This window comes from Salmo trutta, chromosome 13 (assembly GCF_901001165.1).
Source record: "Salmo trutta chromosome 13, fSalTru1.1, whole genome shotgun sequence".
NCBI lineage: Eukaryota > Metazoa > Chordata > Actinopteri > Salmoniformes > Salmonidae > Salmo > Salmo trutta.
The window spans coordinates 65,552,781-65,580,223 of record NC_042969.1 but is presented as its reverse complement, the minus strand read 5'-3'; the positions used below and the strand labels follow the sequence as shown (position 1 = coordinate 65,580,223).

Genomic DNA, 27,443 nt, shown 5'->3' with positions numbered 1-27,443 from the left:
GAACAGACTAGTAATAGGGGTTGCAACAATGACGGCGGATAATTTTAGAAAGAGAGGGTCCAGATTGTCTAGCCCAGCTGATTTGTACGGGTCCAGGTTTTGCAGCTCTTTCAGAACATCTGCTATCTGGATTTGGGTGAAGGAGAAGCTGGGGAGGCTTGGGCAAGTAGCTGCGGGTGGTACGGAGCTGTTGGCCGGGATTGGGGTAGCCAGGAGGAAAGCATGGCCAGCCGTAGAGAAATTCTTATTGAAATTCTCAATTATCGTGGATTTATCGGTGGTGACAGTGTTACATAGCCTCAGTGCAGTGGGCAGCTGGGAGGAGGTGCTCTTATTCTCCATGGACTTTACAGTGTCCCAAAACTTTTTGGAGTTAGAGCTACAGGATGCACATTTCTGTTTGAAAAAGCTAGCCTTTGCTTTCCTGACTGACTGCGTGTATTGGTTCCTGACTTTCCTGACTCTACAAACTTGTTGGATGCCTTTGCTGTTTGCTTTGGTTGTGTTTCAGATTATTTTGTACCCAACATAAATGAATGTTAAAACCTCTTGGCGTTCCCCTAGGATAAGGGGCGCTACAGCGATTTTTGAAAAAAAATCGTGCCCATTTTAAACGGCCTCCTACTCAAACTCAGAAGCTAGGATAGGCATAATTAATACTTGTGGATAGAAAACACCCTAAAGTTTCTAAAACTGTTTGAATGGTGTCTGTGAGTATAACAGAACTCATATGGCAGTCAAAACCCCGAGACAGATCGAAACAGGAAATGGAATTCTGAATTGCGAACTCAACTTCATCACGTTGCCTATTAATCACACCGTGAGCTATGGTTCATTGAGCACTTCCTATTGCTTCCACTAGATGTCTCCAGTCTTTACAAAGTGATTTGAGTCTCCTACTGTGAAAACTGACACAATGACACGCTGTGGAACGTGGTCACACGGAGAGGGCCATCACCATTATGACGCCGGCGCCCCTGGTTACCCTCCCCTTTGGAAACGTTTTGAAACACAATGCAATCGTCCCCCTCGAATCTTTTTGGAGCTCTCGTTGAAAAAGGCCCTACAGATTTATGTTATACAACATTTGACATGTTTGAATGAACCTAAATAAGAAAAAAATGCATTTTGTTGAAAGAGTAGCCCTGCGCACATCGGAACTTTTGGTTCAGCCTTCAGAACGCGCTAACAACAACAAGCTAATGGAACATAAAGGATGAACTTTTTCTAACGAAAATACATTTGTTGTGGACCTGGGATTCCTGGAAGTGCCTAAGGATGAAGATAATCAGAGGTAAGGGATTATTGACAATAGTATACAAGACTAGATTTGATATGCGATTGTTCCAAGATGGCTAGCCTATTGCTATTGCTAGCCTATTGTTCTGAGTATCGCATCCCCTTTTATCGCAAAGTGTGATTACCCAGTAAAGTTATTTTTAAATCTGGCATTACAGGTGCTTTCAAGAGATATTCATCTATAAATCTTAGAATGACAATATTACATTTTAAAAATGTTTTCGAATAGTAATTTAGTAAATTGTAGCACTGTTTCACCGGATGCATTTGAGGGAAAATAGTTAGTCAACGTTACGTGCCGATGTAAAATGCTGTTTTTATATATAAATATGAACTTTATCGAACAAAAGAATGCATGCATTGTGTAACATGATGTCCTAGGTGTGTCATCTGATGAAGTTTGTAAAAGGTTAGTGCTGCATTTAGCTGTTTTTTGGTTATTTGTGATGCATGTGGTTGGTCGGAAAATGGCTATGTGGCTACTTTTACGATATACTCCTCTAACATAATCTAATGTTTTGCTTTTGCTGTAAAGCCTTTTTGAAATCGGACAACGTGGTTCGATTCAGGAGAGGTGTATCTATAAAACGATATAATTTGAAAAAAAAATTGAAAAAAAAAATTATTACATTTTGTTATGCTAATGGCGATAGGATTTTTCGCTGGATGTCCGTCCCGAGGCCGCACAGGGGTTAAATAATGTATTGTGTCATTTGGCAATCACTTTTATTGTAAATAAGAATAGAATATGTTTCTAAACACTTCTACATTAATGTGGTTGCTACTATGATTACGGATAGTCCTGAATGAATCGTGAATAATTATGAGTTACAAAAGCACAAATATCATTCCCCCAAAAATGCTAACCTCTCCTGTTATTGTAACCGTGAGAGGTTTGCATGTCTTGGGGGGATAATATTTGTGCGTCTTCATTTCAAATCCAAAGTGCTGGAGCACAGAGCCAAAACAACAATAATTACAGAGGACACTGTACCTGCCTGAAGTGTCCTTCTATCTCCTACCTAGGGTCTTGATCAAGTGGATTTTGAAGAGTGAAAGACTGCATGTAACCCCTAAACCCCTGATGCTCTTCACTTCAATGAGGAGATAATGTTTTAAGGAGAAGCTGAAACAGAAATGCTGTATCATCATGTCACAAGTACATATGATATGGCATGTTTGGTAGAGCCTCTGCTAAAAACAAAATGGATGTTCCCATCTCCTCTTGTTAAAAATGAATTTTCCTTACTGGTCCCCAGCTGCTTTTTGGTCATGAAAGAAAGCAGATCTCAAGTAATGATGAAGCAGATAAGAAGAATGAGTGTGAATGTAAGAAAGATTACAATAAAGTCTATATCTAGGCCAAGTTGTTTTACTGTAAAGAAACTAAAAGGATAAAAAAGATCCTATCTACAAAGCACACTGACACAGAGATTACACACTACAGTCAAAGGTGCAACAATATTTAATTAAAATATATCATGGAGAAATGGCGGTAGGAACAGTAACCTCTACATATTGCAGTTTTCCATCAATCTTGTACCAGCATGTCCAAACATTGCAGGGTTCAAATAATCTTCATGGGCAGAACAGTGAGCATGGCTGGAATGATGGCTGTGGCCATAGATTTGCCTTAAGCTCAGTGGGGGATAATCATTCACATCATATTGTGACTATTATGACAATCTGAAAAAAGGACTCCAGTTACAGCTACTTACATTACAATTAGTCTGTAATGGTTTCAAATAAATCTATTGTCAATTATAAACTGGGGAGCAATACTTTCCTCTCAATCATATTACAGCATGCCATGAATAATCTGCACTGCAAAACTAGTGACAGAGTGAAAAGCTTCCTGTTACAATGTACCGAGGCCTCTACTAACCTCCTAAGAACAAATTTCCCACTGGGCACAGATGTAATTTCCACGTCTAGTTTTGATTTCGTTTTGGTTGAGTTATCAACTAACGTCAATTCAACAAAACATTTCACCATGTCATTGAATTTAGGTTAAAAGTTGGGTGAAAAAATATGAAATTCCATTACGTTGATGGCTTGTTGCAAATTCAATCAGTTTTCCATGTTGATGCAACGACATCATATTGAATTATTTTGTTGAAATGATGTGGAAACAATATCGATTCAATCAGTTTTTTCCCAGTGGTTTATGTGCTCTTAAAATGTATCTATCTATCTATTTATCTATCTAACGCTCTCGCTCTCTGTCTCTCACTTTCATTCCCTTCCATTGTGTCTCTCTTTACTCATCGAATCAACTGCTAATTGAGCTGATTCAATAAATTAGCAGATGCAATTGGGACACGGCTGGCATGTGATCTGGATAGATTTCTACTATACAGAGCTGAGCTTCCTCTCCTAACACCTGGGCTGGTTCAAAATATACTGTCATTGTGTATGTGTCCCAAATGTCACCCTATTCTTTTGGTCAGAGCCCTGGTCAAAGGTAGTGCACTATAAAGAGAATAGGGTGTAATTTGGGGGACACACACACTGTGTTTCAGTCAGCAGTCAGTGGCGTAAGTGCATGTTACTCTAGCAAGCTGTTTTGTTCAAGTGCATTGGGAAGTCTCCCTTTTTTGTGGTATTTATATTATCACATCTGAAAGCCGTTGTGTACTTCCTGTTGTCACACACTGATCAGTTTCACCTGTCTTTGTGCTTGTCTCCACCCCCTTCCAGGTGTCGCCCATCTTCCCCCATTATCCCCTGTGTATTTATACTTGTGTTCTCTATTTGTCTGTTGCCAGTTCGTTTTGTTTCGGCAAGCCTACCAGCGGTTTTCACCTCTGCGCCTGTCTCTCATTTGTTTCTGTTTTTCCCGGTTTTGACCTTTCCGCCTGCCTTGACCCTGAGCCTGCCTTACCTCCCCGGAGCACTTTGATGGAGACTCGGGCACCTGTCGGGCGTTTCTTGCTCTGTGTTCCCTCGTCATGGAGCTGCAGCCTTCCTTGCCCTCGGACCGCTCTAAAATAGCAAACCTCATCACGCTGATGTCCGGGAGGGCCCTCGCCTGGGCTACGGACATTTGGGAACAACAGTCGGCCATATGCTTCAGTCTGGAGGGATTCATGGCGGAGGTGAAAAAGGTTTGAGCCTCCAGAGTCTGGGAGAGAGACTGCCCGGAAGCTGCTTCGGCAGGACTCCCTCAGTGCGGCAGACTATGCAGTGGATTTCCACACGCTAGCAATGGAGGGTGACTGGAACCCGGAAGCGCTGTTCGACATGTTCCTGCATGGATTATCGGAGGAAGTAAAGGACGAGCTTACAGTCTGGGAACTACCGACGGATCTCAACTCACTCATCTTAACCATCCGGATCGACGGTAAGATATGGGAACGTAGGAGGGAGAAGAGGTCTGATAGCGGTCCCAATCGCTCACTCAAGGATCCCACCTTGCATCTGATGAACTCCGGAAGTTCCCAGCGTCTACGTCCCCGAGAGGACCCGAGCTTACCCAAGTTCCTCCAAGAGCCTCTGAAGACTGCCGATTCACCTCTTCCCAAGCCGATGCAGGGTTAGGTTGTCTCCAGCTGACCACGTCCGCAGACTTGACACACGGAGTTGTCTGTACTGCAGTACTGCCGGTCAAGTACACTTCGCTTCCGCAGCACCGACTGGTATCCAAGAAGGACATGCCAGATGTTTGGTGCGCCGCAATAGCCCCGCGGCTACATCCCCGGAAGCCGGGACCTCCTTTGACCTCGGGGCAGGGGATTCCAGTACCTGGTTGACTGGGAGGGTTATGGCCCGGAGGAGAGGTGCTGGGTCCCCGCTAGGGACATCCTGGACCCAGGCCTCATCTGAGTTCCAACACCGGCACCCCGCTCAACCAGGTATGCGCCCTGGTAGGACGCCAGGTGGCATCCCTAGAGGGGGGGGGGTGTACTGTCACACCCTGATCTGTTTCACCTGTCTTTGTGTTTGTCTCCATCCCCCTCCAGGTGTCGCCTATCTGCCCCATTATCCCCTGTGTTCTGTTTGTTTGTTGCCAGTTTGTTTTGTTTCGTCAAGCCTACCAGCATTTTTCCCTCTGCTCCTGTCTCTCGTTTGTTCCTGTTTTGACCTTTCTGCCCTCCCTGAGCCTGCCTGCCATCCTGTACCTTTGCCCCACTACTCTGGATTACCGACCTCTGCCTGACCTGAGCCTGCCTGCCATCCTGTACCTTTGCCCCACTACTCTGGATTATCGACCCCTGCCTGCCTTGATGTTTGCCTGTTGCTGTAATAAACATTGTTACTTTGTCACAGTCTGCATTTGGGTCGTACCTTAAACGTGATACTTGTACCCCCCTGGTTGGACATTAGCCTCCCTCCTGTAAGGCAGGTGTTGAAGGAGATTCTTAAAATGGTATTGTTTCCATTGTCAAACTAATTTCAGGGCTATCTTAATGACATGATCAAAAAGCCTGGTAAAAAGTAGCCACATCCCTAGGCAAGAGGGAGCCGGCTTGGTGAACGAGACTAGGTAAGACCGTAACTTGGCCTTATTGTATGCACTTTAATTCTGTCTCTGGTGTTCAGTTCGTGAGATCACGGTCCAATCAGCAGACTATCAGATAAATGAGACTAACCTCAATAACTTGTTACCTTGAATTCATGGTTTTAATTACCTCCATAACAAATCATTGCACCCCTATAACAAAATGGTTGTTGTTGGGCACAACGAAAAGAGACGTTGGGCACCACCAACAGTCATGCATGATTTGATACTGCATGACTTACTGAAACTGGATGATAAGAGCTTAATGGGTATTTTATTATCATTCATCCCACAAAAAGAACCAATGTATGTCACGTCTCCCGAGTCGAGGTTAAATATATAATGGAACAGGCATGAAATATCAAAACAATTCAAAAAGCATAACTAATGCTGTCAGAGAGAGCGCTATGATGAATTTGAAAGTAGGATGGTCTGACTGGGTCACTCTAAAGAACTCACCAGACGCTCAATCTTTTATCACTCTACTTTGAGGAAAGTTTGACAACATCTGACATGGTCTACATCATATATTCCCTACATAGTGCACAAGTTTTGACCAGATCCCCAGTGGCCCTGGTCTAAAGTAGTGCACTATATAGGGAATAGGGTGTAATTTGGGACACACTCACACAACCCATGCTGTCCAAAGCCCATTGCTTCATGTGTTGATGAAGTCACTATAGAGCTGGACAGCACACAATCTGTCGTGCGAACATTATCTCATTCAACTCATTAGACCAAAGATGGGCCCAACTATTTTACACACAGTCAAGATACTTTCTTGGGTTTTTAACTTTACCTCAAACACATTCATTAAACTGCTAAATTTATTTCGCATTCCACCGTCTCAATCACCTTCCCTTGCCACCTTCATCACCTTCCATAAGGCTTATCAATGTGCAATGGAAGGTGATTGAGAAGGTGGAATGCTGAATGTCATTACAAAAGGTGAACCAACTGTAGTCTCCATTGAATTTTTTATATTTCATTAAATGCACTGAATCATGAATAGGCTATAATTTCCATAATCAACAGAACACATCTCCCTGTGGAATGCTAAATAGCAGCCTCGATACATTGTATTCCTTTCAATTGTATCAATTGGTGATTTAGTAAGCAGGGGTAGACTGGCCATCAGGCATTGTGGAACATTTTTGGTGCAAAATTATCATTATTTGATAAATAATAGGGGCCTCAAGGAAAAAAAATAGGCCGGTGTGGGGGCCTTGATGAAATACATAGGCTGGTGTGGGGGCCTTGAGGAAATAAATAGGCTGGTGTGGGGGCCTTGATGAAATACATAGGCCGGTGTGGGGGCCTTGATGAAATACATAGGCCGGTGTGGGGGCCTTGATGAAATACATAGGCTGGTGTGGGGGCCTTGATGAAATACATAGGCTGGTGTGGGGGCCTTGAGGAAATAAATAGGCTGGTGTGGGGGCCTTGAGGAAATAAATAGGCTGGTGTGGGGGCCTTGAGGAAATAAATAGGCTGGTTTGGGGGCCTCAAGGAAAGAAATGGGCCGATTTGTTAGAAATCCCAGGGTTGATTTCTGGTCCCAGTCCTCCCCTGTCAGTATGGTACTGAACCCCATGGTGATCAACTGGATACAAACCAAGTATGATGAAAATATGCAGTTAAAACAGTTATAACACCTTCATTACAACATTCATTTAACTGTCTCACCTGCAGCTTAGCGTTCTTCATCATGAATCTTGTTATGGAGGCAGCTCTGCAGAGTGGTCACTAACTGGCACAGCCATAAAGTCATAAAATCTCATTTTAACCTAACCTTAACCACACTGCTAACCCTAATGTCTAACCTTAAATTAAGACACATTTTGACTTTGCAGCTGGCCTATCTAAGTTGAAATAGCTCAGTTCTGCCTCCAGGACAAGACTCATTACAATAAACGTCAACCTGCTTATTAACTCCTGTGTCCAGTTTTACTTTTAGACCACACAACTTCATACTGTTAAATACTTGTGAGGACAAAAAGTGTCTACTAATGATAGGCTATCCACTAACAATGTAAATGTTCCTTGAATGCAAATTATTCCTTGAATGCATGCTTGTCAACAAAGACTAATGAGCGTTTGAGTCTCTCGGGAAATGAGAAGGGTTTGCCCAAATAATTTGTAATACTCATATAATATATATAATATTATGTGTGTGTGTGTGTGTGTGTGTGTGTGTGTGTGTGTGTGTGTGATTTACAAGGTCCAAATCAAAATTTGGTGCGCGCTTTTTCCCGCTGTTAATGGTCAGGATGACGGTTTCACACCTTAAATGTGTCAAAATAATTTACATTAAACATACTCAGACAACATCGACAATCATCTCAGAGGACACGGGCTGCATTTTAAACGGAGAGCCTACTGAAAGGTAACATCACGCATTCCAACAGATTGTCTAATGGCAACGGGCTGTAGCGCACAGGCATCCTTTTACATGATTTAGGTCGAGATGTTGACTCAAGCTACCTGTTAACCTCATAGGCTTTGACACCGGGGCAGACATGGTAGGCTATATAAAAAGGTATTCAACCAAGCGCCTTACCTTTCCCTTTCGTTTCCTTCGCCATCCCAACCTATGTGTCTCTACCAAGGTAGGTGCGGAGTCATTGGGGTGTCATTTTGTCAGATAGTTTTAACCGAGTGGGCGCTCACTCCCTCGTCCCCGCACCTTGACGCCAGCCAGACGGAGGATAGGTAGCCCTGAGGCAGTGAGGCTGCGCTTTTTGTCTCGTCTTGAATTCTGCAGCTGAGCTCTTCTGGTTCATCGGTGACAAGACCCACATCCAGCGGCTCTGGCTCTTGTACGAAACACACTTTCAGTATTTGTATCTCTGCAGACTTCGTTACTGCCCTCCCTTCCACTACTCCCATATCACTACAACTGTTTCAAGAACCAGTGTTAGACTGCCTCCAGTGGCTTGCCGGTGTGCCACCCAAGGGCGTCCGTTATAAGAGGCTCTGCCTCCTGCACGGTTGGGATTCCAAGCAAAGAAATGAGTCCACAGTGACACAGTGACGCAAACTGAATTACATGGGATGCATTCCTAACCATTGATGCGAGGTCTAGAAACAAATATAGCCATATTGAAAATGACACATCTACAAAATCTCACTTCTGCCTACTTAATTAGGTAGTTACAACTGTATGATTGTAGAGTAAAATAATAAAGATAAGATAACCTATAAGCCTATAAACAACAGACTGGGGTTAATGTTTCAGTATGTTGAACCATAAGTAGGCTGCATTAAGCAGACATGACAAATAGCTTGACAAAGACTCTTTATTGACTTTAAAGACATGATGATGATAATGACTGTCCCCGAGCCACAGATGGGGGCCTAAAGGCAAGGACTGACTCTCACCTTGTCATGACTCTAGCTTAATTTCTTACAGCCTTGGCTCCTAACAATGTTAGGTCAGTGACCCAGCTATAAAACATACTAGAACCAGAGTTCAACAGCATAGCATCGCAGCACATTCCTCATGGTCCACAGACAGCTCACATCACGTTAGGCTTTGTGCAGAGTGGACTGTTGCTTCTGAGAGAAACTGTTATTAGCCACATGGATCAGATGCATGCATTAATGGCCTGCGTGATGATGATGGATGTAGGCTGATTCCCAAATGGCACCCTATTCACTAAAAAGTGCACTATAGTGTGCACCGTAGTGCACTTTGGTTCTAGTCTGGTCAAAAGTAGTGCACTATAAAGGCAAAGGGTGCCATTTCGGACACAGTCAAACTGTTATTAGATACATGGATAATCAGAAAAGTTAATAGATAAGTTAATGGCTGCATTACCAATAGGGATGTAGCCTATTGTATGTGAACTGTAGAAATACATTACAGGGGAGTAAGGCTGGCTGGCTGGCTGGCTGGCTTGCTTCAGACTTTCAGTGCCTAATCTATGATGTTTTATAGATTTTCCTGCTCTGACATTGTCAAACAGCTTGGACTAACTCTCACAACAGGCTGTCATATCTATCAAATAATGCTATATTGCAACCTGGTCTCAGAGCATTATGTATTATTCTGTATGGAAATCCGAACACTCCATTTAGTTATGATATGTTACGTTTCATATGGTATGTATTCATTTGTGGATGTCCAATACACATTTCGTATGATATGTTGCGAATTACAATTCGTATTATATGTTCCAAATTTGAAAAACGTACAATATGTTATGATTTTTCTAAATGTATGATACAGTATGTTACGAATTCTAGCTATGTGGCTAGGTGGCTGAAATTAGCTAGCTCGCTAACATTAGCTAAGCGAGGGGTTATTCAAATGAAATGAAATCAAAATGTATTTGTCACATGCGCCGAAAACAATAAGTGTAGACCTTACCGTGAAATGCTTACTTGCAAGCCCTTAACCAACAGTGCAGTTCAAGAAGAGTTAAGAAAATATTTACCAAATAAACTAAAGTAAAAAATAATAAAAAGTAACACAATACAATAAATAGGATATATACAGGGGGTACCGAGTCAGTGTGTGGGGGTACAGGTTAGTTGAGGTAATTTGTACATGTAGGTAGGGGTGAAGTGACTATGCATAGATAATAAACAGCGAGTAGCAGCAGTGTACAAGACAAATGGAGGGGAGGGGGGGGGGGGGTCAATGTAAATAGTCCGGTGTCCATTTGATTAATTGTTCAGCAGTCTTATGGCTTGGGGGTAGATGCTGTTAAGGAGCCTTTTGGACCTAGACTTGGCGCTCCGGTCCTGCTTGCCATGCGGTAGCAGAGTGAACAGTCTATGACTTGGGTGACTGGAGTCTCTGACAATTTTATGGGCTTTCCTCTGACACCGCCTCTTATATAGGTCCTGGATGGCAGGAACCTTGGCCCCAGTGATGTACTGGGTCTTACGCACTACCCTCTGTAGCGCCTTACGGTCAGATGCCGAGCAGTTGCCATACCAGGCGGTGATGCAACCGGTCAGGATGCTCTCAATGGTGCAGCTGTAAAACTTTTTAAGGATCTGGGGACCCATGCCAAATCTTTTCAGTCTCCTGAGAGGGAATAGGTTTTGTCGTGCCCTCTTCACGACTGTCTTGGTGTGTTTGGACCATGACAGTTTGTTGGTGATGTGGACACCAAGGACCTTGAAACTCTCGACCCGCTCCACGACAGCCCCTTCAATGTTAATGGGGGCCTGTTCGGCCCGCCTTTTCCTGTAGTCTTTGATCCGTTCCTTTGTCTTGATCACATTGAGGGAGAGGTTGTTGTCCTGGCACCACACTGCCAGTTCTCTGACCTCCTCCCTATAGGCTGTCTCATCGTTGTCGGTGATCAGGCCTACCACTGTTGTGTTGTCAGCAAACTTAATGATGGTGTTGGAGTCGTGTTTGGCCATGCAGTCATGGGTGAACAGGGAGTACAGGAGGGGACTAAGTACACACCCCTGAGGGGCCCCAGTGTTGAGGATCAGCGTGGCAGACGTGTTGTTGCCTACTGTTACCACCTGGGGACGTCCCGTCAGGAAGTCCAGGATCCAGTTGTGGAGGGACGTGTTTAGTCCCAGGATCCTTAGCTTAGTGATGAGCTTCGTGGGCACTATGGTGTTGAATGCTGAGCTGTAGTCAATGAACAGCATTCTCACATAGGTGTTCCTTTTGTCCAGGTGGGAAAGGGCAGTGTGGAGTGCGATTGAGATTGCATCATCTATGGATCTGTTGGGGCGGTATGCGAATTAGAGTGGGTGTAGGGCAAGTATTCCAAAACTGGGAATACGCACAATGTCGTCGGGGGTAAGCCAAATAAAAATGTGATTCACGTTTTTTAATTAAATATTTGTATTTTTTATGTTTAAATATAAAAAAATCTTCACATTTTCAAACAGTCCATTTCTAATTTCCAAAGGTGGCTATACATTTGGGTGAGGTTTTTTTCTCGCCTGAGTAGCCTCGTGTCACTGCCAAAAATACAATTAAACCATCTAGTGTTCTGCGAAATAACAACACAATGTCAAATACAGGTAGCCTAGTCAAATAATTAACATCCAATCACATTAACCGTTACTCTCTCGCGGGAATTCCACTAACGGTCCGTATGTAGCCAAACGTAGCTGCTGCTCATTCCGTTTGCTCGAAAATTGATAAATGGTTAAAAAAAGTAAGGCCCGCGTCCATAGAGACACATACCAGCTCTACTGGAAGTACTGATACTACCAGCAGTACTACACCTGCACCTGTCGACAACACAAGTTGTTCTGCTTCCACGAGCACATCCAATGCTAGCATCAGAAATTCTACATTTGTTGCTAGCCCAGCTAGCATGGACACTGACAGTTGTGAATCTGATGCAGCCGAAGAGCTACTGCCCCCTTACCCGGGAAAGCACCGAACGACAGACAGGGACGTTGGACCATCGAAGAGGCGCAAATATGATAAGAACTACATTGATTTGGGGTTCACTTATATTGGGAGTAGTGCCTTTCCTCAGCCACAGTGTGTTATAGGTGCAAAAATACTCTCACAACTCGATGACACCATCACTCTTGTGCAGAAACTTAGAAACAAAACATGACAATTTGAAAAATAAGCCACAGGACTTTTTAGAGCGAGAATTAAGACGACTTTGAGTAGCAAGACATGTATAAAAACAACATACCATTAATAAGAAGGGGCTAGAAGCATCTTATATGGTGAGATACCGAGTGGCTAGGACCACTATTGTGGAGGACTTAATTATTCCTGCTGCCGTGGATATGGCTGGGACAATGCTGGGGGAAAAGGCCCAAAAAACTATACAGACAATGACTTCATCAAACAACACTGTTTCACGACGCATCAGTGACATGGCAGGAGATGTTTTGAAACAATTACTGCTACACATACAAGCCAGTGAATTATATGCGTTACAGCTAGATGAGTAAACAGACGTGGTGAGCCTGGCACAGCTCCTGGTATATGTCCGTTACGTTTATTGGGGGTCAATTAAGGTAGACATCCTCTTCTGCAAACCACTGGAAACGAGGACAGTAGGAGAGGATATTTTAAAGTACTGGACAACTTTGTGACATCAAATGAACTTTGGTGGTCAAGATGTGTTGGTATCTTTACTGATGGCGCAAAAGCCATGACATGGAGACATAGTGGAGTGGAATATGTTCCGGGATTCTTCAGATGGCATTGCGGGGGACACCACATCAATAAGTGCATCGATGACGACATCCCCACAGTGACTGTACATACATACTCCAACCAGAAGCCATGGATTACAGGCAACATCCGCACTGAGCTAAAGGGTAAAGCTGCCACTTTCAAGGAGCGGGACGCAAACCTGGATGCTTATAAGAAATCCCGCTATACCCTCCAACGAACCATAAAACAGGCAAAGCGTCAATACAGGACTAAGATTGAATCGTACTACACTGGCTCTGACGCTCGTCGGATGTGGCAGGGCTTGCCACGGACTATAAAGGGAAGCACAGCCGCGAGCTGCCCAGTGACACAAGCCTACCAGATTAGTTCAATTACTTCTATGCTCGCTTCGAGGCAAGCAACACTGAAGCATGCATGAGAGCACCAGCTGTTCCGGATGACTGTGTTATCATGCTCTCCGTAGCTGATGTGAGTAAGACCTTTAAACAGGTCAAAATTCACAAGGCTGCAGGGCCAGACGGATTGCCAGGGCGTGTACTCCGCAGCGTGCACTGACCAACTGGCAAGTGCCTAGTTAAATTCGAAAAATATTTCAAAAAGTGTCTTCATTAACATTTTCAACCTGTCTCTGACCAAGTCTGTAATACCAACAAGTTTCAAGCAGACCACCATAGTCCCTGTGCTCAAGAACACCATGGTAACCTGCCTAAATGACTACCAATCTGTAGCACTCACGTCTGAAGCCATGAAGTGCTTTGAAAGGCTAGTCACGGCTCACATCAACACCATTATCCCAGAAACCCTAGACCCACTCCAATTTGCATACCGCCCCAACAGATCCACAGATGACGCAATCTCTATTTCACTCCACACTGCCCTTTCCCACGTAGACAAAAGGAACACCTACGTGAGAATGCTATTCATTGACTACACCTCAGCGTTCAACACCATAGCGCCCTCAAAGCTCATCACTAAGCTAAGGACCCTGGGACTAAACACCTCCGTCTGCAACTGGATCCTGGACTTCCTGATGGGCCACCCCCAGGTGGTAAGGGTAGGTAACAACACATCTGGCGTGCTGATCCTCAACACGGGGGCCCCTCAGCGGTGCATGCTCAGTCCCATCCTGTACTCCCATGACTGCATGGCCAAGCACGACTCCAACACCATCATTAAGTTTTCCGACGACACAACAGTGGTAGGCCTGATTACCGACAACGATGAGACAGCCTATAGGGAGGTCAGAGACCTGGCAGTGTGGTACCAGAATAACAACCTCTCCCTCAACGTAAACAAGACAAAGGAGATGATTTTGGGCTACAGGAAAAGGAGAGCTGAGCACTCCCCCATTCTCATTGATGGGGATGTAGTGGAGCAGGTTGAGAGTTTCAAGTTCCTTTGTATCCACATCACCAACAAACTATCATGGTCCAAACACACCAAGACAGTCGTGAAGAGGGCAGGACAATGCCTATTTCCCCTCAGGAGACTGAAAAGATTTGTCATGGGTCCTCAGATTCTCAAAAAGTTCTACAGCTGCACCATTGAGAACATCCTGACTGGTTGCATCACCGCCTGGTATGGCAACTGCTTGGCCTCCGACCGCAAGGCACTACAGAGGGTAGTGCGTATGGCCCAGTACATCACTGGGGCCAAGTTTCCTGCCATCCAGAACATCTATACCAGGCAGTGTCAGAGGAAGGCCCTAAAAATTGCTACTGCACAGCAAGCGGTATCGGAGCGCCGAGTCTAGGTCCAAAAGGCTTCTTAACAGCTTCTACCCCAAAGCAGCTGACTTAGAACTGGTGCGGACCAGGGGAATCCGACTGTTTAATTAAAACAAAGCATCGCGAAGGCCCAAGGTGGGAGTTGATGCGATGTGATTTCTGCCCAGTGCTCTGAATGTCAAAGTGAAGAGCAGCCCCCCCATTTATACGCTGCTGCTACTCTGTTTATTATCTATGCATAGTCACTGTATCTCTACCTACATGTACATATTACCTCAATTACCTCAACTAACCTGTGCCCCCACACATTGACTCTGTACCGGTAACCCCTGTATATAGCTTCGCTACTTTTATTTTATTGTTGCTCTTTAATTATTTGTTTTTCTTTATTATTTTCTTCTTTTGCTTCAGTTTATTTTTTTAAATACTTTTTTTAACACTTATCTTTCTTAACTGCATTGTTGGTTCAAGGCTTGTAAGTAAGCATTTCACTGTAAGGTCTACACCTGTTGTATTCGGCGCATGTGACAAATACATTTTGATTTGATTTGAAATGAGTGTCTCGGATTTACATACATAATGATACGAAGTGTTCTGAGACCAGATTGTCTATTAATTTAGATCACTGTCATATCTATCAAATCAAATCTATTATTTTAGACCACTTTGAATAGGCTGAAACTATGACACCTGCTGTCTGTATGTGAAAAGCCCATTTAGATAAACATACTACAGTTTTTTTCAATTGCTAACAAGCGTCGGTCAATACTGAAGCCACTTTTTCAAAACTCTTCACACAGTCTGCATTACCAACATGCATCTTGGCCAAACAGTTAATAGCACCTCCAAAACTCACTCAAACCACCACAACACTTCATACATATCTCAAAATAAGCTCGTTCGACCATAACACTGGCAACAATTCTCACTCAGAAAGCATACAGTCACTCATAACACACTGACCTAAAAACACAAACAACATACATAAATGAACTTTTCTTTGAAGTTTGAATGATTTTTCACATAAATCAGTATTTCATTATAGAATAAGAATAACACCTTTTCACTTAATCGACTGTACTAAAGTATATGTAACAAGAATTAATCAGAAATGCAGCAATTTACTTCAATAGCCTTTCATTTTTCTATATCTTTGCATATAGTAATTTACTTGTGAAAAATAAAAAGTTGAAACCAAAAACAAATTCCTGGGCTGCAGTAATAATTACAAAAAAAACATCAACATGTCTAGTATAATCACTCATACTGTACAGTACCGTGAGGGTTCTAGTTCTCATCAACATGTATAGTATAATCACTCATACTGTACAGTACCGTGAGGGTTCTAGTTCTCATCAACATGTATAGTATAATCACTCATACTGTACAGTACTGTGAGGGTTCTAGTTCTCATCAACATGTATAGTATAATCACTCACACTGTACAGTACTGTGAGGGTTCTAGTTCTCATCAACATGTCTAGTATAATCACTCACACTGTACAGTACCGTGAGGGTTCTAGTTCTCATCAACATGTATAGTATAATCACTCACACTGTACAGTACTGTGAGGGTTCTAGTTCTCATCAACATGTCTAGTATAATCACTCATACTGTACAGTACTGTGAGGGTTCTAGTTCTCATCAACATGTATAGTATAATCACTCATACTGTACAGTACTGTGAGGGTTCTAGTTCTCATCAACATGTATAGTATAACACTCATACTGTACAGTACTGTGAGGGTTCTAGTTCTCATCAACATGTATAGTATAATCACTCATACTGTACAGTACTGTGAGGGTTCTAGTTCTCATCAACATGTATAGTATAATCACTCATACTGTACAGTACTGTGAGGGTTCTAGTTCTCATCAACATGTATAGTATAATCACTCATACTGTACAGTACTGTGAGGGTTCTAGTTCTCATCAACATGTCTAGTATAATCACTCATACTGTACAGTACTGTGAGGGTTCTAGTTCTCATCAACATGTCTAGTATAATCACTCATACTGTACAGTACTGTGAGGGTTCTAGTTCTCATCAACATGTCTAGTATAATCACCATTACTGTACAGTACTGTGAGGGTTCTAGTTCTCATCAACATGTCTAGTATAATCACTCACACTGTACAGTACTGTGAGGGTTCTAGTTCTCATCAACATGTCTAGTATAATCACTCATACTGTACAGTACTGTGAGGGTTCTAGTTCTCATCAACATGTATAATATAACACTCATACTGTACAGTACTGTGAGGGTTCTAGTTCTCATCAACATGTATAGTATAATCACTCATACTGTACAGTACTGTGAGGGTTCTAGTTCTCATCAACATGTATAGTATAACACTCATACTGTACAGTACTGTGAGGGTTCTAGTTCTCATCAACATGTATAGTATAATCACTCATACTGTACAGTACTGTGAGGGTTCTAGTTCTCATCAACATGTCTAGTATAATCACTCATACTGTACAGTACCGTGAGGGTTCTAGTTCTCATCAACATGTCTAGTATAATCACTCATACTGTACAGTACTGTGAGGGTTCTAGTTCTCATCAACATGTATAGTATAATCACTCATACTGTACAGTACTGTGAGGGTTCTAGTTCTCATCAACATGTCTAGTATAATCACTCATACTGTACAGTACTGTGAGGGTTCTAGTTCTCATCAACATGTCTAGTATAATCACTCATACTGTACAGTACTGTGAGGGTTCTAGTTCTCATCAACATGTCTAGTATAATCACTCACACTGTACAGTACTGTGAGGGTTCTAGTTCTCATCAACATGTCTAGTATAATCACTCATACTGTACAGTACTGTGAGGGTTCTAGTTCTCATCAACATGTATAGTATAATCACTCATACTGTACAGTACTGTGAGGGTTCTAGTTCTCATCAACATGTATAGTATAATCACTCATACTGTACAGTACCGTGAGGGTTGTAGTTCTCATCAACATGTCTAGTATAATCACTCATACTGTACAGTACCGTGAGGGTTCTAGTTCTCATCAACATGTCTAGTATAATCACTCATACTGTACAGTACTGTGAGGGTTCTAGTTCTCATCAACATGTATAGTATAATCACTCATACTGTACAGTACCGTGAGGGTTCTAGTTCTCATCAACATGTCTAGTATAATCACTCATACTGTACAGTACTGTGAGGGTTCTAGTTCTCATCAACATGTCTAGTATAATCACTCATACTGTACAGTACTGTGAGGGTTCTAGTTCTCATCAACATGTCTAGTATAATCACTCATACTGTACAGTACTGTGAGGGTTCTAGTTCTCATCAACATGTATAATATAACACTCATACTGTACAGTACTGTGAGGGTTCTAGTTCTCATCAACATGTCTAGTATAATCACTCATACTGTACAGTACTGTGAGGGTTCTAGTTCTCATCAACATGTATAGTATAATCACTCATACTGTACAATACTGTGAGGGTTCTAGTTCTCATCAACATGTCTAGTATAATCACTCATACTGTACAGTACTGTGAGGGTTCTAGTTCTCATCAACATGTCTAGTATAATCACTCATACTGTACAGTACTGTGAGGGTTCTAGTTCTCAACAACATGTATAGTATAATCACTCATACTGTACAGTACTGTGAGGGTTCTAGTTCTCATCAACATGTCTAGTATAATCACTCATACTGTACAGTACTGTGAGGGTTCTAGTTCTCATCAACATGTCTAGTATAATCACTCATACTGTACAGTACTGTGAGGGTTCTAGTTCTCATCAACATGTCTAGTATAATCACTCATACTGTACAGTACTGTGAGGGTTCTAGTTCTCATCAACATGTCTAGTATAATCACCATTACTGTACAGTACTGTGAGGGTTCTAGTTCTCATCAACATGTCTAGTATAATCACCATTACTGTACAGTACTGTGAGGGTTCTAGTTCTCATCAACATGTCTAGTATAATCACTCATACTGTACAGTACCGTGAGGGTTCTAGTTCTCATCAACATGTATAGTATAATCACTCACACTGTACAGTACTGTGAGGGTTCTAGTTCTCATCAACATGTCTAGTATAATCACTCATACTGTACAGTACTGTGAGGGTTCTAGTTCTCATCAACATGTCTAGTATAATCACTCATACTGTACAGTACTGTGAGGGTTCTAGTTCTCATCAACATGTCTAGTATAATCACTCATACTGTACAGTACTGTGAGGGTTCTAGTTCTCATCAACATGTATAGTATAATCACTCATACTGTACAGTACTGTGAGGGTTCTAGTTCTCATCAACATGTATAGTATAATCACTCATACTGTACAGTACTGTGAGGGTTCTAGTTCTCATCAACATGTCTAGTATAATCACTCATACTGTACAGTACTGTGAGGGTTCTAGTTCTCATCAACATGTCTAGTATAATCACTCATACTGTACAGTACTGTGAGGGTTCTAGTTCTCATCAACATGTATAGTATAATCACTCATACTGTACAGTACTGTGAGGGTTCTAGTTCTCATCAACATGTATAATCACTCATACTGTACAGTACTGTGAGGGTTCTAGTTCTCATCAACATGTATAATATAACACTCATACTGTACTGCACTGTGAGGGTTCTAGTTCTCATCAACATGTCTAGTATAATCACTCATACTGTACAGTGCTGTGAGGGTTCTAGTTCTCCCTCGCTCCTGCATTTGGCCACAAGTTCTCATCAACATCACATCTTATGTCTTCTCTGGCGATGCATCTTGGAGAATATTCTCTGGAATGTCTAATCCAACCCTGGCAGTCTTCAGGAAAAGTGTCTCCACACCCCGCATTCATAGCATCCTGTAAGGACATCTGGTCATGTGGATGGTGGTCATAAACCTTCCACCTCCACGCAGAGAAAAACTCCTCTATGGGGTTTAGGAAGGGGGAGTACGGAGGAAGGAATAGTACTGACATCCTGGGATGTGCAGTAAACCAGTCTGTGACTGCAGCAGAGTGGTGGAATTCCACATTATCCCACACAACAACGAAGGTAGGGGAGTTTGTTGCCCCTCTCTCCTCCGCTGGCACAAGTCGATTATGCAGGTCATCAAGAAAATAAATGAGCCTCTCTGTATTGTAGGGGCCAATGAGTGGTTTGTGTAACAGCAAACCATCATTGGACAGTACTGCACACATTGTGATGTTAGCTCTTCTCTGGCCTGGGACATCCACGGTTGCTCTCTGTCCAATTACATTTCTTCCCCTGCGGCGTGTTTTTGCCAGGTTGAATCCAACTTCATCCACAAAGATGAATGTATGTGCATTTTGCCTGGCTTCCATCTCCATTACTCTCTAAAATATAGTAAATCCAGTTTTACAGTACTTTACATTATGCATAGCTGTGTATGTACCCTGTTTGGTTATTGAACAGACATCTTACCTGGACATATTGATACCGGAGTTCTTTCACAAGTTCACTGTTTCTCTCAAAGGGTACAGTGTACAACTGCTTCATCCTTATTTTATGTTTCTCTAGGACTCTGGCAATTGTCGTTGTGCTGACCGTATTCACATTCAAGTGATATTTGTCTGCCAGCACTCTGTCCCGAATTTTCCGCAGTTTTATTGCATTGTTGCCAATTACCATGTCAACAATGGCAATTTCCTGCGCATCTGATGATATTCTGCCTCTCCCTCCTGTGGGAGGCAACCTTTGGATCCTACTGAAAAACACAAAACAATCAATATATTTCAAAATGTCAGTACATGTAAAAATGTGAACATACTGTATTGTACTGTAATATGTAGTTAAATTATCATTGAAGGATGCACATCTCACCTGTTGTTTTGCCGGAAAATTCGTACTATTGATGCAACTGTTGAACGCTGCAGACTTGGTTGCACCCTTAAACCAGCTTCTTTCAAAGAGAGACCAGGGTTTACAACATGGTCAATAATTGTGGCCCTCATCTCATCAGAGACCACTGCTCTTGGTCTTCCTCTCCTTTGTCCTCCATGCATTCTCCCTCTCCCTGCTACTCTTCTTTCCCCACCAACCTGTCTTCCTTCATCCATGTTTCCAAACTAAATCATTCCAAAGCCTTCCTCTTTTGTCTGTTTGGTAAGGAGACTAAAAACAGGACACTTGGGTATGCTCTCAGCTGTGTTTGGAATGATCAAATATGTTCTATGTTTCAATCTGGTTACTGAAGAAATGTACGACATTTACCATCATTCTGTTTTGAATGCGTTTTTAACAGTTTTTGCATTTGAAAATATGTGCTGCAAATATTTAGTTTTGCAGATGGTGGAGTATGAATGAGAAAAGAGTTCATGGATTTCGGAGAATGTGTTCATTGAATGCATTTGGTGTGAAAGCAATTAAAAAAAAATCTGTTTGGTCCACATCCACTTCTGTTTCACTGACTATGTGAAGAGTTTTGACAATGTGACTTCAGTTTTGACCAATGCATGTTAGCGATTGAAAAAAACCCTGTAATATCATATTAATCCCTATATCTAGAAATCTTATTACCAAAGGTCACCCATGTTCCCGACCCAAACCCTTTCAACAGAAAACAAGATAGTGTATTATAACACAAAAAATAGTACATTCCCAAACCTGAAAATCTCATTATAGGTTCCCAACTGAATACAACCTGAAAAACTCATTGTCGATTCCCAACCTGAATACAACCTGAAAAACTCCTTGTCGATTCCCAACCTGAATACAACCTGAAAAACTCATTGTAGATTTCCAACGTGAATACAACCTGAAAAACTCATTGTCGATTCCCAACTGAATACAACCTGAAAAACTCTTTATAAAGTCCCAACTTGAACCATCTACCAAGCGCAGTGGGAAACATGGGAGAGCAGTGATTGTATGTTTTTGTGCACAGCAGTGCAACAATAGATATACAGTTCTACCCTAGTTCTATCCTCTAGCTAACACATGACCACACAACAGGTCATAACCTGGGATCAGAGCAGCACCAGCATCACTCTATCTGCAGCTCTGCACCCTGATGCCATCGAATGACTATCAATGGAGCCAAATGCCTGAGACTGAGCCATCTCCCTCCAATCTGTGTACCGGCCTGGCCACGGCCACGCTATATTACCCAACCCCATGAGGGCCCAGACTATTTGTACCAGTCAGGATGACCAATGACAAAATACTTCTGGCCCAAGACACTGTATTGAGATTCTTGCAGGAGAGAGTGAAAGGAAACAGCCTGCAGGGCCAGGAAGACAGCGAGGTAGATAGAATTTATTACGCCCATTGGCCTCACTCACAAGAAAAAAAATCTCTAATTCAATTTAGGTAGAATAAGGTTATTCTTTAGAAACAATCTCATCCCAAGCCACTAAGGGCAGTGTGCCAAGTGTACAGCAGGCTCTGCTTTCAGACCTGACACCCCCCCAACCATGACTAAGGATACAGCATGGGTTATTCATAAAAAAACAGTTTATTCAAAAACAAATATAAACACATGGTTTCAATTCTTTATCAACCACATTAAGCATTTTGAAAACAAGCACACAATATTTTCCTGAAGTAAACAAACAAAAAGCAAACAGACAGAGAATCAGTAGGAAGGCAAAGGCTGGTGGGGGATAGATGTTTATCACGTTACGCTTGATGGTTTCCAACAAGGCTGAAAAGGCCTTTGGGATTTTTACACTTAACAGTTTCCCGTGTGTATCAAGAATAGCCCACCACCCAAAGAACATCCAACCAACATGGCACAACTGTGGGAAGCATTGGAGTGAGCATGGTCCAGCATCCCTGTGGAAAGCTTGACACCTTGTACAGTCCATTCTCTGGCAAATTGAGGCTGTTCTGAGTGAAAAAGGGGGTGAAACTAAAGCACCTGATCTCAGCACTCAGAACCAATTGTCTTTCTACACTACTGTATTTGTCCCATTTATGTACCCGTCTGTTATAAGAGACATGGGGCTGTTCCAGAGTGAAGGTCAGTGGGTTCTAGCAGAAAAGAAGCCAAGAGATGTGCAGATCGTCTACTAACAACAATGAACGTTGCACCTCAAGTCTGAAAGAAATGAATTTAGCCTTTTGGCCATCCACACAGACTTAGCTTTCAATACATCTTCAAATTCTAACCATGCCTCATGACAAAGCAAGGATAAGGGTTTCACATTTGATAGCTAGCTCTGAATGCCACTGCTTTAAGATTACCCACAGCCTTGTTCTGAGGGGGAAACAAGGTTATTTCTCTCTCGCTGCTGATGCAGAGATTTTATAGGTCAGACTATATGATGACGTCAGGGAGATCACAGCCCAGGGAGATCACAGCCCAGGGAGGGCACATACTGTACTGGTCATTTTCTCAACTGGAGCAGCTGCACTCCTCTCCCATATCCACGGCCAGAGATTGGATCCAACGTCTACAGTCTCTTCAGTAGTTGTTCAGAGTAAGAGAATGTCCCTGGTTCTGTAAACAGGTAAATATGTCCATATGGGTACTATAGAGTGAAAAATGATCTCACTTGGCTAAAGATCATATCCAATTTTCTAAGAATTGTGAAAAGTGCCAGCCATCAGCTGAACTGTCCCCCGAGGGAAAGCTAAAATGATTCTATCCAGCCAGAATGGACATCATTGCCTCAAAATAAGTCACTGTGTGTTCCACATAATTCATATTATGACTAGTCAATATTCATTGTCACATGAATTCTGTCTTTGACAAGGATAATTATGCTGGCTAACATACTGTAGGTACAGACCATGTTCACCATTAGAGCAGTCCTGTATCTGGGTGGCTGTAGTTCAAATTGATCAAGCAAGATGCATCTCATTTTAAAAATATGTTTTAATACTAATATCATTAAAGTTATCAAGTGAATCACCCGATACCTCATTTTGACAAAATAAAACAACCTTTAAATATTGTACCAGAAAAAAAGTTATTACAAAATTAACTTTGGGCATCAGTATAAAATAGTCTGCCATGAATGTGCCATAAAACATCACAAAAATAAAATGTATCAAAGCACACAAAACCAATTTCATTATGTTCTGTGTTGTGTAAACAGATCAGAGTAGATCATAAACAGATCTTGTTGTTTTGTTTGTTAATTGTGTTGAAAATACATTTCTGTGGTGAGTCTGTGTTGGCTGTCTAGAGAGGGAGGTGATACATTCAGAACCTAGTTAACCACAGACAGCATTCAGCACAATGACAATGACAAATAATTAGAAATGAGCCATCCTGACTCTCACAGACAAACAATATGTTTTTCAATTTCAAGTATTCTGCAATTCAAAAACTCCTATTATAATGCTGCAATGGCTCCTAGATTCCAATTCGTATAGAGCTCTGGGAAGAAACAGAACTGTGAGAGTGAGACGTGTACGTGCATAACCCTGTATGTATTCAGACACCCACACAAAACACAGTTGGCGGGGAGAAAGAGGGTCTGATTCAGAGTGAGCTAATTCACTCAGTTACTCTCTGTCCCCTGTCACAGTCAGATCCTCTAGGGGCCAACTCAACATCTGAATGTGTCTCTCTCCTCCTTCACAGCTGCTTTCAAGTCTCTCTCCACGGCCTGAGAACATCCGCTCAGGCCGCTTCCCCATCCAACGTGCACTCATGACATATGCGCTCTCATTGAATTTAAAATTACTAATTTGGCTAAGAGAGTATTTGGTGCATGCCATGGGAAGTGAAGCACACAATTTCAATGACTGCAATATGCTATCCGGATTTCCTATTAACCAATGAATCGCGCCCTTGGCTTGCTTACCCCCTATTGTTAATTCCCACAAACAATTAATTTACTTCCATGTTTCAATGTGGAAACGGAAAGCGTGAGTAATCCTCTGGGAGAGGTTTATTTATGGAAAGAAGGGAGACAATCTTCTAATCCCCTGTAATGTAGTAATATTCTCTCTAAATTTATCAAAACCAACTTTCCCAGTGGAATTCACCCATCCCTCTGTAAGAACAACAGAAAGGAACCTGCCAAATAGGAATAATCTGCATTGCTTTAGTTCCATTCTATTCTGAATGTTGTCACATGCACTTTTTTGACTATTCCATTGGTCCTGAATTGAAATTGAAATATCCACCTACGCAGTACACCTAACTAACTCGCCCAACGTCTGTGAATAGGAAGAGGATCTATTGGATGTCTAACGGTGGAACTGAAGCAGGAGGTGACGTGATTGGCTGAAGGAACTCGGAGGTGAAGACGGCCTCTGCGTACTCCTCACAGACGTCCTGGAACTCTGCTGCTACGTCGGCCAGGGCCTCGGACATAAGCTCCTCTGACAGACTGGGAGCAGAAGGAAAATTAGAGAAAGAAAAATGTCAGGAGTCCCTGAACCAAACAAAAAGATAAAGTTGTATATAAAGCTTGTGTGCTTAGCAAAAAGTCTTGCAAGGATGCACATGGAAAAAATACAAGTTTGTTCTTGCTTAGTCTTTCAAATCAGACAGAGGGAGGTAGCACACATCAGGGACCTCACCACACACTGACTGGTAAGAGCATCTTATTACCAACATCTGACAGATAGACAGGTTACTCTGATGATACTGGAGTAATTGGACTGGTCCCTCTGAAACAACCTCCCTCCCCCAACAAATGAAGAATAGTTCAGATGCATAGCTCAAGAGGATGGCATATGACTGTCATCTCTCTCTCCTGTCATCGCTCTCTCTCCTGTCATCGCTCTCATCTCTCTCTCTAAAAGTAACAAGGCAACAATAATAGATGTCCCTCGGCTGGCAGGGTTGATTTTCTTCGCTCACTTTTTTTGCAGCAATTCACACTCCCTCACACGTATATGGTGAGAGGAGAGAGAGGCATCTCCAAATGCCAGACCTGAGTATCTCTCCTTTGGTAACGTTAAGAAAAATTGCCAGACTATTCAATTATATCTGCTTCTCTTTGAAATGTCTGAATATGATGCGTTTCTGATCTATCACACTCTAATGCATTCAGTGTACTCAGAGACAAGTGGGATTCTCTGCATTGCACCAATTTAAGAATTATTTTAAATATGCAAATGTGTGGGTGGGCTAGAATAACAACTGTGAACACCAGAGACCAGATCCTGTAGCGCAGTATGCTAAACCATGCAGGCACACACACCCCACAACTAGTCAAACACTGGGCCTAATGTTTGAATAAGCAAAGAGCACAATGTTTGTGGAAGAGTTGTGTAGCCAGGTGAATAATCCATCCTCATACACAGTGTCATTCATAACTGGCTAGCAAATAAGACAAATCTGTCGAGATGGCTTAGGGGACAACAAACCCAAGCAGCAAAATGTACATTTGAGAAAGTGAAACATTGAAAAGTACTATAGTTGTGCCTGTACTGCTAGGCTGCATCCCAAATGGAACTAAGAAAACTGTACCCATAGGTCCCTGGTTAAAAGTAGAGTCATTTCACCTGTCTGCAATGGCCCAGGGGTTGAAGCTGCCCACAGCCTCGTGGGCTACCAGGCGGAGGTAAGCCTCGTGGTCCTGTCTGTATTGCTGGATATTCCTCTGCATGCTGGCTGGCACAGAGAGTCGCGTCCCGTCTCCCCACCTCTCCCCTGGGGCTGGGAAGGTGCTGCTGCCGCCAGGTTGACCTGGGGAGACCTCCTCCCTAATGCTGCCCTCAAACAGGACACTGTGGCTATAGAGAGATGGAGAGACAGACAGTGTTCAGACTGGAGAGAGAGAGAGAGAGAGAGAGTATGCTCGGGTTGTGGAAAGACAGAGACAGACAGACAGACAGACAGACAGACAGACAGACAGACAGACAGACAGACAGACAGACAGACAGACAGACAGACAGACAGACAGACAGACAGACAGACAGACAGACAGACAGACAGACAGACAGACAGGATGCTGAGGCTGAATACCAGACTGATGGAGCTTCACACCATCTTTTCATTACATTGTCCTCGTCTCCATTTAGTCTGATTCAATTGGGTACATCTGTCAATGGAAGTGGAAAAGCAGCAGCCTGGAATAGAACTGCTATTCATCGAGGTAGGGGCCGGAGCCAATTGCCATATTGAGAGGCGCCCGAGTCAATTGGAAGAGGAAGGAGGCCCTTGGTAACCGAATAACCTCTTCATAGAGCCATGTCCTCACTGTGGTCCCGAAGAGGCACACACACAGAGAGGAGGTTGAGAGGGGTGTGATGCTACGTCATAAAGTCTGTGTGCTCCACTCACATCCCTCACCCCCACACTTCCCTGAGGGGCTCAGGTGGGCAATGTCAAGGCCAGGGTTGTAATATTTTTTTCTGTGAGCAAATCAGTCCAGCTCTGGCTGTTACTATATTTAGAGACAGATGCAGCAGTTCCACGAGCAAAATGTCTCTCAAATGTTCTCCCCACACACCAACCCAGGCCAAGTCCAGTCCCATCCCTGGCCCTGTTTGCTCCTGCTGTTCCTGGGGTCTGCACAACATGAGGCCAGGCTGTGGGCACAGAGACACACAGGGAGAAGTGCCAGGGTGGGTAATTCACTGCTAGCCCTACCAATCCGCTTCATCCCTGGACTACACACAGGGCCCATTTATGCTCTTTGGTCATTTAAGGGCCACTGTGGCAATCATTTCCCTTTTCCCCTGCTGCAAGGTTTCCTTTATGTCCACAAAAAATAGAATAACACATTTAGATTAAAAGCAGTGTGAAGGCTCCCAAGCATTATATGCAACTCTAAGAGTGTGGGAATGAGGGCACCAGCCTGCCAGCTTAGCCAGGAAACACAAATTCAAGCGGCAGCACATTTTCACGAAAGAGA

At 42.8% G+C, this 27,443-nt stretch overlaps 2 protein-coding genes across 6 annotated transcripts in view; both read right to left on the bottom strand.

The window, feature by feature from the left end:
• pitpnm3 (PITPNM family member 3) overlaps positions 1–8,788 on the bottom strand; it is a gene marked incomplete in the record, with an annotated part of 144,179 nt that extends 135,391 nt beyond the window's left edge. Inside the window, 1 exon segment of the mRNA XM_029773191.1 lies at positions 8,361–8,788. Coding sequence (XP_029629051.1) covers positions 8,361–8,385 — 25 coding nt within the window.
• Positions 8,789–22,113: 13,325 nt separating this feature from the next.
• The window catches only part of kiaa0753 (KIAA0753 ortholog), a 30,401-nt gene continuing 25,071 nt past the window's right edge, over positions 22,114–27,443 (bottom strand). For all 5 annotated transcript variants that reach the window (XM_029773186.1, XM_029773189.1, XM_029773190.1 and 2 more), the window contains 2 exons: positions 26,089–26,319; positions 22,114–24,965 (listed from right to left, as the gene is read on the bottom strand). In XM_029773186.1, coding sequence (XP_029629046.1) covers positions 24,812–24,965; positions 26,089–26,319 — 385 coding nt within the window. In that variant the 3' untranslated portion in view covers positions 22,114–24,811. The remainder of the gene's footprint in view (positions 24,966–26,088; positions 26,320–27,443) is intronic.